This window comes from Stegodyphus dumicola, chromosome 3 (assembly GCF_044657685.1).
Source record: "Stegodyphus dumicola isolate Sdum_Otavi_A_Nest chromosome 3, ASM4465768v1".
NCBI lineage: Eukaryota > Metazoa > Arthropoda > Arachnida > Araneae > Eresidae > Stegodyphus > Stegodyphus dumicola.
The window spans coordinates 16,678,206-16,695,309 of NC_140770.1; the positions used below are offsets into that span (position 1 = coordinate 16,678,206).

General features: G+C 31.8%; 2 protein-coding genes across 3 annotated transcripts in view; one reads left to right on the forward strand and one right to left on the reverse strand.

The window, feature by feature from the left end:
- The window catches only part of LOC118195924 (uncharacterized), a 36,469-nt gene extending 24,389 nt beyond the window's left edge, over positions 1-12,080 (forward strand). The window contains exons 6-10 of the mRNA XM_035367264.2: positions 126-234; positions 465-601; positions 3,203-3,796; positions 5,608-5,730; positions 11,576-12,080. Coding sequence (XP_035223155.2) covers positions 126-234; positions 465-601; positions 3,203-3,796; positions 5,608-5,730; positions 11,576-11,800 — 1,188 coding nt within the window. The 3' untranslated portion in view covers positions 11,801-12,080. The remainder of the gene's footprint in view (positions 1-125; positions 235-464; positions 602-3,202; positions 3,797-5,607; positions 5,731-11,575) is intronic.
- Positions 2,481-17,104, reverse strand: part of LOC118195925 (UDP-xylose and UDP-N-acetylglucosamine transporter-like) — a 56,148-nt gene continuing 41,524 nt past the window's right edge. Inside the window, exon 9 of one of the 2 annotated variants that reach the window (XM_085812604.1) lies at positions 2,481-2,749. In XM_085812604.1, the coding sequence (XP_085668730.1) occupies positions 2,697-2,749 (53 nt within the window). In that variant the 3' untranslated portion in view covers positions 2,481-2,696. Of the gene's footprint in view, positions 2,750-12,596; positions 16,983-17,104 lie in introns of those variants that run through there. The other variant, XM_035367265.2, reaches the window with a different exon arrangement.

Here is a 17,104-nt window from a genome sequence, read left to right on the forward strand (position 1 = left end):
TATAGAACAAAAGTTGATGCACAAGTGTTGCACCAACCTTTATTTTAATAATTATAAATATTTGAAAATCTTTCTAGATGAATCTTTTAGTGTATCTGTACATTATTTTCTTTTATTTTTGATAGCGTCTTGCATCACATGTCAGAACTAAAGAAGATCTAGATGGTAATGGTCCACCGCCTTGGATACCATTTGGAAAACCAATATCATCTTCCAAACCATTAAAATCAGGAAGTAAGTTTAATGCTGCATATGCATCGTTTCTCCCCCCCCAAAAAAAATTAAAGACCCATAAGTGAAATATTTATCTTTTGATTTTTTAATATTTAAATGCAATTTTTATTTAGTGCCTTAAATTTTTCTTTGTCCTCAGTTAAAAAAAAAAAAGTTGAGCTATAATCTGATGCTTTCATAGTTCAAATAAACCCTTATTAAATTAAAAGTGGCTATTAATATAATTGCAGATTTTAAATCACTGGAGACAGAAGCAAAAGAAGCAAAAGAAAATGAAATTTTTAAACAACAAAGAATGGCTAATATTGCTGAAGTTGCTAGAATGAAAGAAGCTAAGGCTAAAGTCTTTGGAGGGGGCAAAGATATTGTAATTATTGACACATTTATTTCATTTACTGCAGTTATGAATTTTTCCTGAGTTACTTTTATTATAAATTAGCAAACTGGATATAATATGTGTGTTTTAAGAATAATGGATTAAAATTATTATTAACTTTGTCATAGGAAGTAATATTGTGTCATTCCATAGACTGTCTATATGTCATAGAAAGTCCTATTCATAATATAGGAATGATTTGATTTGATTTATTTTATTACGGCAAAGCACACTAGGGCTATCTGCCTAAGGGGAGGGATGCCTTCGTGGAGGACTTTCTAAGGGAAACTGGCTGATATACATGTTACACATGGGGAAAACCAATGAAAACGCCCATGCAGCCAGCCTGTTTGCGGGATTCGAACCTCGGACCAAACTACCAGTGCTCAGCAACTTTATCGCTTGGCCGCTGGTGGGCCTATGTCTATAGTCTCTTCGTAGTACATCATAGAAAGTTTATTCACAGTATGTTTTTTATGCAAGTTCAGAAATGAGTTTCTTGTGAGTTCAAAAATATGGATAATTTTTTTTTTCACATACAGTTAAATAATTAAAACTTCTGTTTTTCAGATTTTTATCATTTTTAATCTTTTGTTAAGAATGAGTTTGTTGCTTAAAAGAATTCAGAATAAAGACACTTATTTCTGTGTATAAATACAGTACGAAGTCGTAGGTCCGGAATCATCAGGACTTCACCAATTTCAATTTTTGGAAATTTCTGGATGCTACTTCATCAGTTTAAATCTTGCATTAATCATATAGACATGGCCACATTTTGACTTTATTCATTGTTTAAATCAGCTAGAAAAATGGTGGCAAGAATTTTAGAATTTTGAGGAGCAGCAAAAATTAGGGAAGGCAGAATTTTTAGAGTTTAGGAGAATCACTGGGCAATAGAATTTAGGAACTGGACAGCAAAATTTAGGACTTATAGAGATTGCACCAGGCAAGCAAATGTTTAGTGCTAATCCTGCCTGATAACCACTCAAGGACCGAATGCGTGATCCAGACCAACATGAATCAATGCTTTATTCATCAAATCCATAGCCATCAGTGTGATTACAGTTGATTCCTTAGCTAGTAGATGTTTGAAAGTAATATGCAGGTATCTGAGTTAGTCTGGAGAAAAATCCTATACAAATCCCAACCTTAGTGCCTCCTTTTGTTATTATATTGTCCATTCCCTGACTAGAGTAGAGAGCGAAGCTTTTTTTTATCATTTTATTTTTTTGGCTGATGGTTTAGAGATCGAGATCATTCCAGATATTGAATGCCTGGATTTTAGACTTTGTATTGTACTGCAATACAGTATCCTCCACGTAGACATGTAAAATTTATCATTGATTATACACCCCATTTTTATCTAATGAAGGTGTATTTCTTAGTGTTTGCATGTCCTTATTGTGTATTTCTCCTTTGGCATAAATTATATAAAACAAAGTTTGTACAATTTATGCCAGTGGTCATTGTTTTAGAGTTACGGTTTAGAATTTATGTCACAAAAAAGTTATAATTAAATAAGTGTAAATTATATAAACTTTGTTTCATTGTTTAGAATTACGGTTTAGAATTTATGTCACAAAAAAAGTATTCATTAAGCAAAGCAGTAAGTTGGCAAAATAATTATGTGGCAAGCCACAGTGTCACCAAAAAGTATTTATTTAGCTGCCAATATTTAACATGAAATATACTAGTCGCTCTTTCATTTTTAATCTAACCATTTAACATGTTGTAAATAATAATAATAAAAAAAAGTATTTTTATAAATAAATGTAGTGCTTTGTGATTATCTGCCAACCCCCAAAAACGGGAAAGGTTACAGCCATTTTAAAAAAATACCAATTGACAAAATAAAAATGCAAGAATCATGCATAGTAAAGTACCATTTATTTAGCAAACAATAATCCGTTTTAGCTTTTAAAACATCAGAAAACTTAGAAAACGTAGCATTGCAACAATTTGGCACTGCACACTTTATCATTTCCAATGTATCTCTTTTGGCTTGGGGGAGGGGAAAACAGAATTTTACAACTTGCAGCATCAGCACACAACTTCATGAAATGCAAATGTTTGCATCCTGTACTTGTTAGATAAAATGCCATACTTCTGAAGAAAGAGAATGCTTTCTTTTTTCATCAGCTGGTAAAAAAGGAAAAAATACACAAACTCATCAAACACCAATCGGAACAATTACTAATCAGAAAGTTGAAATCTGCATGTGCGGTGCAGATTAGAATTATCACATTGTAGAGACATTAGGTATTTTGGAAAAGCTGGAGAGATGAAAAATGAGCAATCGCCTTCACCGGGAATCGAACCACGGATCTTTGAAATACTGGCCCAGCGTGCAGAACCACTACACCATGAAAGGAAAGTGGTAGAAATACCTTATAACATAAATACCTCTTTTTGACATTATGAGTTGCCTGTTTGGCTGATGTAGTGCATTTGCTTAGTGAATTCTTTTCAGGGTTGAGTAGGTAATCAGAAAATACCTTAGATGCTAATATGAATGTATTTTATTAATTACTGCTTTAATAAATATCTAAAAAATTGCAAAAATAAAATTTATATATTTATTTTGTTTTACAGAAGCCAACCCACGCAAAACAAGAGGCTGAATCGTTTTCAAACTCGCAGTTTAGTCATTCTAACAACTATGAGAAACCATTAAAAAATCCTCAAGTTTATGAGTCAAAACCATCACCATCAAAGAAGCAATATGAGGAAACATTTCCTAAAAATCAAGGGAGAAATTTTCCAAATCATGAGTTTTACAGAACTCAAGTTACAAATGATGTTCCTAATCATGGACAGTCTTATTCAAAAGAGAGAAGAATAGATCAGAGAAATAAATTTAATGCAAACAATACTCAAAATTTTAAAAATCAGGGAATTATGCATCAGATGCCAACTGAAAATTTATATGCAGAAAATACCTACAATTTAAATCCTGTAGCAAGATCTGTGAAGAATGCAAATGTTTATGAACCTAACAAAGTTTCAAATAATGACAAATATTTTAATAATAGCAAATATGGTGATATGGAAGATTTATCATTTAAAACATCTCAAGTCAAACTTCATGGCTATGAGATTCGAAGTGATAAAGATAATTTTGCAATCGGTAAGCCTTTCCTCAAGCCAGGTGCAATAGTACTGGCCAAGTATTGGGAAGATAATAAGGTAAGAAACGATATTATCATGTAAGTGTCACTGTAAGTGAATTTTATTGTTTTCTTAAATTAATGATCATCAGCATAAAATTTTTTAATTAGTTGGAAGTGCTTAAATATATGCTTTTTAGATGTCTAGTAATGAAATAAATTTTCTCAAAGTGTAACCATAGTGGTGCAAACAATATAAAGAACTATCATCTATTTATTTAAAATAGATAGTCAAAGGTCATTTATGAACCTTTCTCCATTTACAGTCATGATGTGTGTTGTCACTGCCCCAAAGGGGCATTGGTATTTGAGCAAAATACGACTTAACTATCTTTTGTAGCTGTCCTTAGCATAGCTACAAGGGTAAAGCTGAAAAGCAGATAAATGGCCCTCAAAGTGCGTATTTTAAACTAACAGACATCTGTGGGTTGCATGCAACCTTTGACTTATTTTTCTGCAGCCCTCATTTCACTCCGAAACAAAAAAGAATCTGTTTTGTACACTGCGAAAAAAAGGGGGGACAGTTCATATCCTCTGTTCTATTGGTCCGATTGACAAAATTCAAATTGTGTTTTTATGTCTCAAAAGTGTGACTTAGGATATGTATTAGATTTATATATAGCACTGTTCTAACATAGGTATTTTCACACATAATCGGACTTTTTCTGAAGTGATATGTCAGTTTTATTCCATATTTCCATTCTAGGACTCAAATTATGCCTAAATATTAAATTTTGTAAAATTAAAAAATTTATCTTGGAGGATTTTTTTCCAGTTTGCGACAAAAATAATTCACATGGTGAACTTCTTAATTTATAGCAAACATATTTTCCTTTCGTTTTTTTTTTTTTTTTTCCATTGTAAATGAGCGGATAAAAGATCACGTTCATTATTTTCAAATAATTTTAACATAATGCTTGAACCAAATTTGGCATTATTATTGCTTGTAACGAATATGGCAAATTTCAAACCACACCAATATGTAAATTCATGTATATCATAGGAAATTGTGAATAAAAAAAAAAAAACAAATTTTTTGCAGGTGTGTCTAGAAATACATCTGTTTTAAGATATTAAAAATTTTACAGGTTATAATTCAAAATTTTTTTCGAAAAATTTATAAAAAATGTTTAAAAATAAATTGTAAAAAATGTGCAAATTATATTTGAATTAAACCTACATTTCGAATTCTGAAAGAAGAAATCAAGTAAGTTTAATAAAAAAACGAGATGTTAATAAAAATATATCAAATTCAATTAATATTGAGGAGTTAAAATTTTGTGAGCTAATTTTTTAAAAACTGCTCATGTGCTTTTTCCAAAACTTGGCAGTTTGCCATAATTTGAGTCATAGTGAGAGTCTACCTATTTAATGATTTTGAAGTGACAAAATTTATGGTATATTGCTATAAAATTCTAAACATTTAATTTATTAGTTACTATTTTTCTTGCAAAAGGTATAATTTAGTCTATTTTGATCAATATATTTTTCAGTTTGTCTAAAAATACTAAATACTATACAGCAGATAGAATTTTCTTCTCTGAATGTACTGCTACACATTCACATGCAGTATTTGAAACCATATCCAATATTTGGATAATTTGAGTTTATTAATTTAGTTTCCAACACTTTTCATAATTACTTTTATATTTTGTAAAATATTTTATTCAAAATGAAAAAGTATAATTAAAAATTCAATTGATAAGTACAAATTTATTTTGAAAAGATGAATTTTTAAAGAATATTACAAAAAGAATCCCACCCCTTTCTGCAGCCATTATAGAATGAAGTGTGTTTTATTCCACTGAATTACTGTTTTTCCTTTTTTAGTATTATCGTGCTACAGTCCATGCAGTTGGTAAAGAAGGAAAAACTTGTGTTGTTCATTTTATGGAATATGGAAATTATGAAGAAGTATTAGTTGATGATGTTCAACAGATAAATTCCGGATGGGTGAGCAATAAAATTATATACATATCTTGAATTAGAAATGTTACAACTAATATTAAAATGATTTTTCTAACATCTTAAACTTAGGAATTACCAGATCTGTGAAAATTCTAGATAGTTAAGTGTAATGAAGTTCATGGTAGGAAACCAAAATGAATGGAAGAAATGTCAAGTCTAAAATTATTTTATTAATTTTCAAAAGCCTAGGTTTAAAACTATCCATGTAATAGTTATAATTTTTCATGTTGCATGACTATTGTTTTCAAAATGTGCATATTGTGCCCATTTAACGCACACTTGATCAAACACACTACTGCAGGTGTAGTAGAGTATGTAAAAGACAGGCCCAAACATTAATAATTTATTTCAGAATCTGGGAAGAAAATGGATAAATAACAGTTAATTTATGTAGGCTATTTTTTTTTCAACCTCCGATGGGCTATACAGAAAAGACGGGTGAATGTACAAAAAAGATTTTATTACCAAAAGTAATGTACAATATAGGTTATTTCTCTACGTAATCACCTTGATGTTTGAAGCATTTGTCATATCTGTGGAACAAGCTTTGCAATACCCTCTTCATAAAATGTTTCCGGATGATTGGAAGCGAGTTGTGATGGTTTCTTTCAGCTCCACGTCATTTTAGAAGTGCTGCCCCCCAGTTCAGGGAAAAGATGATAGTCACTCGGTGATAAGTCTGGACTACATGGTGGGTGTTTGAAAATGACCCATTGAAATTTCTGAAGGACTGTTGGGTTACATGAGTGCTGTGAGAACGGGCATTGTTGTGGATCAGAACAATTCCAGAAGTCAGCATGCCTCTTAGTTTTTTTTAATACGAGGGCAATCCCCCCCAAAAAAAAGGTCTCCTATATTTTTAGATATACAAAGAACTGTTTATTTTCTATAATTGCTACATCACTTTAAAGATTGCAGAATGCTTTATTTTTCAACATAATCACCATTTTGATCTATGTGCATTTTTGTAGACGCTGTGGCAGTTTTACAATGCCCATGTCATACCAGCTTGCCGCCATGCACTTCAGGAAGTGTTGAGGAGCTTCAGGAGCATCCAGATGAACCTCCAATCTTTTCGCATTTTACGAACTCAACAATCACGAAAGTTGAGTTACTCAACTTTCGCGACTGTCTCGTCGGCCTCCCGCTCCTTTCTTCGTCATGAATTTCAGTACGACCGGCTGGAAACTCTCTACACCACTTGTGAACGTTTTTGACATCCATGCACGACTGTCCATACACTTCCGTCAATAGGCAGTAAATTTCAACCGGTTTAACGCCTTTTGCGTTCAAAATCGAATAACTGCCCGCACTTCACACCTGGCGGTAACGTTTATCGGGAGCTCCATTTCGAATGGCTGCCAAGCCAAGACTGAGCATCCGAGCGAAGCGCCTGCATGCTTATGTGGTAGTGGAAAAGGCACCACTCATAACAGTGTTGCCAACAACCGTATTAAAACTTTCTCTACGTCCCCAAAAAATAGACCTTTTTTTGGGATTGCCCTCGTAGCTTTCCGTAAGTGTCGCAAAGTTTCACAATATGAATTTGCATTAATTGTTGCTGCATACTGCCTCTACAAGCAACACACTTTTTTGGTCCCAAAAAACAGTTGCTATAAACTTACGGTTGTTGAAGGTTCATTTGAATTTTGTGGGTGTCTTTGGAGAATTTGTGTGCATCCATTGTTGTGATTGTCATTTTGTTTGGGGCGTGTCATATTGAACCCATGTCTCATCGCCTGTCACAATGGATTTCAAAAAATCTTCTCCATCAGTATTGTAACGGTCAAGAAACTCCAACGCTGCAGCCATTCGGCGTGTTTTGTGATCGTCAGTCAACATCTGTGGGACCCAGCGAGCACAAACTTTTCTGTAGCGCAACTGTTCAGTAATGATAAACTACAGGGAAGATCTTGAAACTTCCAGAAATTGCATCGATAATTCACTTATGGTGAACCTTCGATTTTTCCTTAACCGCTTGGTCAACTCGTTGAATAATGTTGTGTGTAGTGGCAGATTTGCGTCCTTGACCCCCTTCATCATGCACATCAGTTCGGCCATCTTTAAGCTTTTGACAGCATTCACGAACAACACCGTCACTCATGAAGCTGTCTTCATACACTCGACTCGTTCTTCGATGAATTTCTGCTGCACTATTCCATTCACACTTGACGGGAGAATCAATAGTGATAGCCATGTTTACATGACTGCAACTCAATAGGAAATGGCGTGTTGAACTCGCCAGTGACAGAAATGTGTGGAAAGGGAGATGTGCAGTTGCCTACTACACACACCAACCACGTGCCTGGCCATCATACTGTGCGATCGGAGGTTGAAAAAAAAAAAAAGCAACTCTCATATATCCTTTGCAGAAACTAAACCACCTTCTTGACAAACTGGATTTACATAAATTGTATGACATCTTATGATTGTGTCATGATTTCACAATTATCCATTGTTGGTGATAAATTGCACTGTTTGGCAACAAAATACTATACATGTTTTATGATGGATTTACAAGGTTCTCATTTGCTTAATTTTGGGATTCCCATTACTTGAGTTTTCTGATTAGTTGAATACCGTTTAGTCAGATTTTTACTGTGGTATATTTTGAATTTATATTTAAAATAATGAAAAAATAAAATGCTACTTTAGTAAATATTATTGCTATTATATCTGCGAGTTAGGGAAAAATGTATGTAAATGTATTTGTAAAATTTACCATATTTTTAAAAACAGTATTAAAACTTGCTCAGGAGATTGTCCTACATATTAAAAGAAACACTGAGTAAATAAATTTATATGCAGAGTCATGTTGATATGGTATGGCTGTTTTTTGGGGCCCGGGAATGTTTAAAATACAGTTTTAAAGTTTGCCTAAGAATTGTTTAACAGAAACATTGTTTAGCTTGTATAATTGCTGAAGAAATATATAATAGCAAGTAAGGAATTAAATGATTGAATTTTTAACCATTTTAACTATCATAAAATTTCATTAGTTTGTATGTGAGAAATTCAGTTGCCATTAATTCCTTTGTTTGTGTACAGAATCTGTTTTTTTTTTTATCTATTTGGGTTCAAATGAATGACATGAGAGGTTTCATTGAACTCTTTATGGTATATTGAAGAAACAAAACGATCAGTCATGTTTGAAATGTGTGTGGGAGAAACTAGAACATGCATGACGCCAAAGAAGTTTCTGTTTCATACTAGAATCAAGTTTTACTTGAGTTTAATGTCACAATTTTTAGCTTGTGACATTAAACTCAAGTTCGCCAATGGTGTCGTCCTTGCAAAATATTCATCAGTGATTATCACTGTATGAGAATCTGGATGCAATACTGGGTGAATTCCTGTACTAATTTGAACCACATAACTATCAACGCTGAGTCATTGACAGCTTTTCCATTCCTTTCATTATGAGCACATTGACCCTTTGCACTCGAGAGGTGACTCTCGCTCACCATGCTGCAACTCAAGAGGTAACTCTCGCTCACCTTGTGGTTTGATGCGGAAACTTGATGCATGGCAATAACTGTTTACATTTAGTTTCTTTGTAGTGGGTTCTTATGATCTTTCTGTATAATCTTATAAAGTGTAAACCTAGAAATCTTATCTTTCACAAAGTCTGTTCTCAGAGAAGAGACCCCCCCCCTCAAAAAAAAGTACAGTACATTAATTTGTATGTAATGATTTTAAGTTACTGGTAAGAAATGCATCAAAAAGGCTGTGAAACAGCTCGAGTCCCTGGCGCAAAAAAGGCCAGAGTGCAAAGGGTTAATAATACCCCTTTATGTTGAAAATTTGTGCCTTAGTTCTACACTATCTATAGGCAGCGGCATAGGTTGTGAGAGGAAGTGAAGCTATCTATCCCCAGAAATGCAGCATCCACTTCATACCAATTTGATATTAAGAAATTTTAGCGGCCACTTTTGCCGTAATCACGCTGAGCGGACTACTTTGACGAGGCTCCTAAGTGGAAACCTGAAATGCCTTAAATTTGACTGGGGAATTAAGATTTACCATATCTGTAGAAAATGTAATACTGATCATATCAGCCCTGGACATCATCTCACCTGTTTGGGACTTGTAAAAGAGGACCTATTCCTACCTTCATATAGGAAATATTGATGGCTCTTGGACTCGTAGATCTAGTCTAGCCTAATGGCTAACCAGTTAGGATCAATAACAACAGAATGAGATATTTTCCATATTTGGCAAAGAGGGAGCACAAAAATTTCCCGTTGTCTCCAGGCGCTAAAAACGCCTACAAATGGCTCTGTCTGTACGTATGACATATTAAATGCAATTTTTCAACAGGATAACAGGTTGTTAACCTGGCGGAAGGCGCACCAAGAAAAGTTACTAGAATGGGCACGTGGGGTATCACATACCCCAATATTTAAAATACAATATAGTATTTAGTTTTAAAATTTTTTTTTGTTCTCGTGTATTATAAATAAGTGAATAATAATTAGGTTTCAAAAAATTAATTTCCGAAATAATCTTAGAGTTAAAATTAAGATAAATGAAAATAATAAACATCATGCCTCTAAGTTTCATTGCATCTCTAATATACCATTCTTTTTTTTATTTCTTCACACTTTGAACAAAATACATTCATGTGTTCTTGGCACAGAATGTTTTCACATTTTAAACATTGCATTCATGTTCTTCTGTCCTTGGCGCGAGGGCAAAAAATTTAACACATCTTTCATACTTAGTTGTTTCTAATTTCATGTATTCGTTTTAATTCTTCATCGAAACTTCTGCTTTTATTTTGCATGCAGTACGTCAATTTCTTGGAAAAGTATTAATCTCTGATCTTTGTTCAATATTTTTTTCATTAATTGTAATGCTAAGTCCTTCAAAATCAGACTTCTGTTTCTTGTTGGTGGATTAGGAGTTGAATGTAATATAATCCAAGCATTTATTACAGCAACATTCAGTGCAGGAAAGAAAATTACCATTGGCCACCTTCTCATTATTCTGGCAATTGAATAATTGGCTGACATTTCATCCCCCATATCCGGCCCACCAGCGGCCGAGCGGTAAAGACGCTGAACACTGGTAGTTCGGTCTGAGGTTCGAATTCCGCGAACGGGCTGGCTGCATGGGCGTTTTCGTGGTTTTCCCCATATGTAACATGTATACGAGCCAGTTTCCCTTAGAAAGTTTTCCACGAAAGGCATCCCTCCCTTTAGGCAGATAGTCCTCGTGTGCTTTGCCATAATTAAATATACCACACCACACCACCATCTCCCATATCCACTGCTTCTTTAGTCATATTATTAAAACATATAATTCCTAACGTTTTATTTTCTCCAATAGTATCATCTATAGTATGATCATTATATAATGTTATAATGATCGTTATATAAAGCGTAAGAACAGTTTTTACACTTACACGGACAGACGCGTGGGGTGTGTCATACCACATTTCCAACAAAATACCGATAAATCTTTTTCTGAAACACACAGGCAAAGAAAAAGCGGTTCTGAAAGTCAACCACAACTAGAAACTCAGCTACTGAAAGCAGCACAGAATTTTAGTTTCACAAGTTAGGAATATTCCACTTTTATGTAGGGTTGGGGTATGATACACCCCACGCGCCTTCCCGCGGGTTAAATATAGCTCAGATCAACTCGAATGTGTTGCGAAGTGTGCAAATGCATCGATACCCTCTGGACATCATTCAGATATTTATTTCATAGATACGATGTCAGGTCAACTCTAGATGAGATAATCTTTTCTATTTTTTAATAAATATGGGGAAATTACATTTTTGAAACAATTTAATAATTAACAATTAAATATTTTTTTAAATAGAACGCTGGGCCTTTATCCTTCCATCCAAGTCATTGGAATGAAATTCCAAACAATTACAGTCAGTGTCAAGACTTTAAGGATCTATTAGAACTACAGCAAAATCCTAACAAATCTTATGGACAATACCAGGAAAGACAAGATCGGCAGAAACAATCAAGACAAGACCATAGACCAGCAGCAAAGTTATATCAACCACCCCACCAAAGACAACCATCAAACTTTTAGGAATCCCAATTATGTGCTTACAAAAGTTAAAGTACAAAATTAATAATATTAGTGTGAGACTACTATTCTGACTTTAACTAACACTATGCAAAAAGACCTATTATTTGATCTTCTGTACAGTTGTGAATTTTTTGTCTTGGATTTCTACAGTATGGTGTTGCCAATTTTTTCTACTGGTCAATAGAATTAATTGTAAATAAATTTCCAATTCTTTGCATAGTTTTTGATACAGAAATAAATTATATATTACTTTTAAATAAATTTACCAGTGTACTTATAATACCATTGATTTCCTTGTACTATATGTTTAACTTTGAAAACATAAGGAATTTTTCCTTTTCTTTTTAGAAATTTAGTAATTGAAATGCAACTATTTAAAAAAAAGCCACAATAACAACATTATCTTGTTATTTTAATATTGTTTGACATCAAAAATCTGGATAGCTTAGACAGATAGCTGGGTTATCTGTCTAAGCTATCCATACTTTTGAGGTGAAATTAAACAAGCAAGGGGGAAAAAAAAATGAGCCCATTTTCTAGTTTTTCACAAAGGTTATGAATTATACAACTGGTACAGATGCTGATCATATTTCCTAGATATGTAAAATTACTATTATGGGGAAACTGATGATGAAGTAAGATTCTGAAAACAAAAAAATTGATTTCAGACATAAAAGGTAGTGTATTTTCATATGTCTTAAATCAAAAAATAGCAAAACATCTTAACCAATTATAAAATCCCACTGATCATAAAATTGACACAGACACTACTGAACTTGCATCAGTCACTCCAGGAGAAGTTCAAAGAAACTTAGATTTATTTTTTATTTAATTACATGGTCAACAAGATACAGGTTATAGATAGCATACAAAAAGTTAAATTGCTTATCATAATTTTTCATGTTACATCACCATTGTTTGAAAAAGTTGCATACTGTGCCCATTTAACGTATACTTTTCATGCAAGAATCAGATACTTTACTGCATGCAGTTCCATAGAAGGCTGGGCCAAAATTTTCAAAATACAAGGGAGAAAGCAGATAAACAGAAGTTAACATATCTTTCTGTACAAAGAATTTATAAGTAAATAAAAAGTAAGTAAAATAAGTAAACCAGCTTACCGAGAATTTACAAAATTTACATAACCATATGGTGAAAATCTAACAGGCATTGGTAATGTCACACATATCCATTATTGGCAACATTTGTCCTTTGTCAAAAATACCTCAGCAGGAAAGATGTCTAATTTCGTAATATGATATAATGAAAGGGAGTTATTGTATTTGCATTTTAGATATTATATACAGTTTCAAGTAGTAGTTCTGTATATGCTTCTAGAGGTTTCATTTGTTTCACTTTCCATTTAAAAAATTCTAAATTAATCTGGTTAGTTTAATGCTGGATAGTCAGGCTTTTACTATATTTAATTTGAAAGTCAATGCTAAACATGCTACACAATTGAATTTCTGGAGTTAAGAACTAGATAATTAACTGAAAAGTTTAGACTTGAAAGGAAATGGAAATGAAAGCATCTTTTAAAGAACTGAAAAATCTAACCCTAACTCTACAGAAAAAAAATACGATAGTTTTCTGCAATGACAATCCTCGAAGACAATGCTAAGCAATAAACTATAAGCACTTGCTATGAGAAAGAAGATTTAAATGGAGGAAGATTATTATGATTTGCTAAGCTCTCAAATAACCAATATTTTGACCACTTTACTGTTATAGGGCTACTAACAGGAAATAAGACAATCGTCTTTTAAAAGTAAAAATATATGTTTAATAAGAAAAAGAGACATTAATAAATATATACCATTCAATTACCATGGAGGAGCTAGAATTTTGAGACATAATTTTTCAAAACTACTGGTGCAATTTTTACAAAACTTGACACTCTGGCATAATTTGAGCCATAGGAACAAAATATGGGAAAAAAATTGGTATGCTATTTCAGAAAATGTCTGATTTTTTTGTCGAAATACCTATGTTAGAACAATGCTACTAATATAGGTATTTTGAATTAAGTCGCACTTTCGAGACGTGGAAAATGAAAGTTAAATTTCATTGGTCCAGTAGAATGAAAGTTACAGAACTGTCGCCCCCTTTTTTTTTGTGCAAGGTGTACCTTCAAATGTATAGAAATATCAAGTTTTTAAAATTTTGTTTAATTTCTTACCTATATGGATATAAAGTTTAAAAAAGTATCTGCAAGTTAATTTATTTATTCAAATTTATAATTAAAATTGCACAATTTTATTCTAATTTAACATTTTAACTGAAACAGTCACTTTTTTTTTTTTTTTTCTGTTTTCAGATCAAAATTATTATATATACATCAAATAACTGACTGAAAGCAATACGTAAATTAAATTGAGCCATTAATTTATAACAGAATCATCTGATGCAATTAAACATTTGACCCATTAATATTCAAATTCACTCATCCAATTACTGTAGATGATTTGATGATGCTGACCATGATTTAAATCTAATAATGAATGGAAGGTTTCTGTTTGTGGGCATCATGAGAAATAACTTAAAATGAGTACCACAAATAATTTAAACTAATGATTATATACATATGTCTTACAATAAGTTAGATGATAATTCATTCTTTCAATTCAGTCAATGACAGATAAAAATTCTGAAACTTAACTAAACACATTTGAACTTGGTTGTAAAAAACATGGAAGCAATGATATCACAGTTGTAGCAAGCAAAAATTAGTATTTTTAAGACTAAATATGTATCAGTATATGGTATATATATTGATAAGTATGGAAAAATGATACATATTGTGGTGTCATGCCATGTCATACCAAACTTAAGTAAAATTAGTGTGTTGTACTGAAAGTTCAATGGATATATTAATTTTTCTATGATGGTTAAAAAAGTTAATCTAATGCTTTAGATGTTTTAAAGGAAAATCTGAGAAATATCAAAGAGAAATCTTAAAAATAATTTTCAGATTTGTAGATTAAAATACTAAATGAAGTACATTTAATTAGCACAAGTTTTTATAATGGAAACAAACTAAAAAATCAAAAGCATAAATTAAATAATAAAAACAGTATGGTTAAAAAATTATACACAACCTATAAGCCCATGCATGTTTCTGAAGAGTCATTCCTTTCTGCCAAATTTTTTTAAATAATGCTGTCATGTTAAATTTGTAAACAAATGTGGTTGAAAACGAACAACTTGCAATTTTTTTCGAACAGAAGGGAAAAAAAAAAAATCGTTCATCTTTCTTTTAAGTAAACCAGGCAGGAAAATTATCCGAAACAGTTGTTAGTACGAAACAAATGCATGTGTGATATGGGCCTTAGAGACAATAACTGGAAGCTGTTGCATGCATAAATAACTTCTACATAATATTTTTTCAACGCTGTAATGATTCCAAACATAAATATTTTAAAGACAATTTTTGTTAGAAACTTAAAACTGTTACAAATTTATAAAATATGAAATACTGTTAAAGTTATGACAAAAAGAATGACTCTTCAGAAATAGAAAGTATTGCAGGACTTTTGCACCAAGTTATAAATTATTTTTAATATTGTGTTAGATTTCTCAAAAACATATTAATGCAAATGCATAAATACATACACTTCTATCTCATTATTTGTTATTTTCTCTAATATTAACCTCTCTGTAAAGTTATGAAACCTTAACGAGTATATTTACAACATGACTAAAATAGTGAATTGTGAAGAAAACAAAGAAAATTTGGCAATTGATTGATACTTGTTATAACCAAATGTTCCAATAATATAAATAAGAATAAGCAAAAAAATAAGTTAACCCTCTGGCTGCTCATCCTGTGATTTCCACGGGCAACTCAAATGTAGCAAATTCTGCTCATCCCGCGATTTCCACGGGCAACTCAAATGTAGCAAATTCTGCTCATCCTGCGATTTCCACGGGCATGTGTTTTTCTTCCTTTATTGAGGAGCGCATTCCATTTTTTCCACGTTTAACCTCTGAAATAACTTAATAATAGTATTAGACGTTTAATTCACGTTTTGGCCAACAGATATCGTTAGTTGTCCACTAAATTGCGGCGATTGAAGGCACGTGGTATTATCGCTCAAACTCCACGTTTTGCCGCTTTTTTCTTTCAGAAATGGCTGCTAGAAAACATTCAGCAATTATCTCGATTATTTAATTAAATTATTGAATTATTAATTAGATTTATTGATTAGATTAATAATTAGATTGATTATTAATTAGATTTATTGAATCTTGTGTAAAGACTGTGAAGTTGGACTTTGCCTTGAACCCTGTTTTGAATTCTATCATGCTAAACTGCATTTCTAAGATATTTTTTCCTCAGCGCTTTATATTTTCTTAAATTTTATACATTTTACTTTTTTATATTATGCAATAAATAGAAATTAACTGTAATTCGACTGAAAGCTATTGAAAAAAAAACTTTTTTTTAGTGAAAACATCTGAAACTGGTTTTTCTGGCAACTTAGTTTCTCATGATACAAATCTATATAAAAAAATATTTTCTAGAAAGGAAAACTGCATTTTTCAATTCTCCAATATATATGGATTTAAAATATTTTTTTAAAAAATTACACAATTTTTGAAGCGTTTTTGGTCTAAAAATTGAGCAGTCAGAGGGTTAAGAACATGTATTTGCTATTAAAAAAAAAAAAAAAAAAAAAAAAAAAAAAAAAAAAAAAACTAAATACTATGCACTAAGTACTCAATTTATTATGCCCATGTATTCAGTAAAATATTCACCATATTTTGGCAATGATGCACGGTTTAGTGACACGACAACGAATGATGTTAATGCCGACTTGGCTAAAATTATTAATTGGTTATAATAAAATAGTTACTCAGTGCATATACAAGGTATAACTTAATGAAACTTGTAGTAATTTATGTTTACTCAAATTTCTTTTTGTTTTCTTTATACTCAATTTTCTCTTCTTTTTCTTTACACTCAAATTTTTCTTTTTCTTTAAGATTTCTGAAATCTGTAAATAGCAATGTGCCCGTAAAAACAAGAAATGTTCCCAACCAATGAGCTGGAGTAAATGGATTTTTAAAATACATAATGGAAATTATCAGTGAAATAAACTTTCTTAAAGTAATTAACATTGTAGTTGTCAAAGAAGAATATTTTGTAGCTATTGTGAAAACAGATCTGACACATATATATCTATAAAACTGTTAAGAAATTTTTCTGCTAGCTTAAGTAAGAAGCTAAGATAAATATGTATATAATTTAATATACATGCATATATATAATAGTATTTTTTCCCATTTAAAAAAAAAATTACT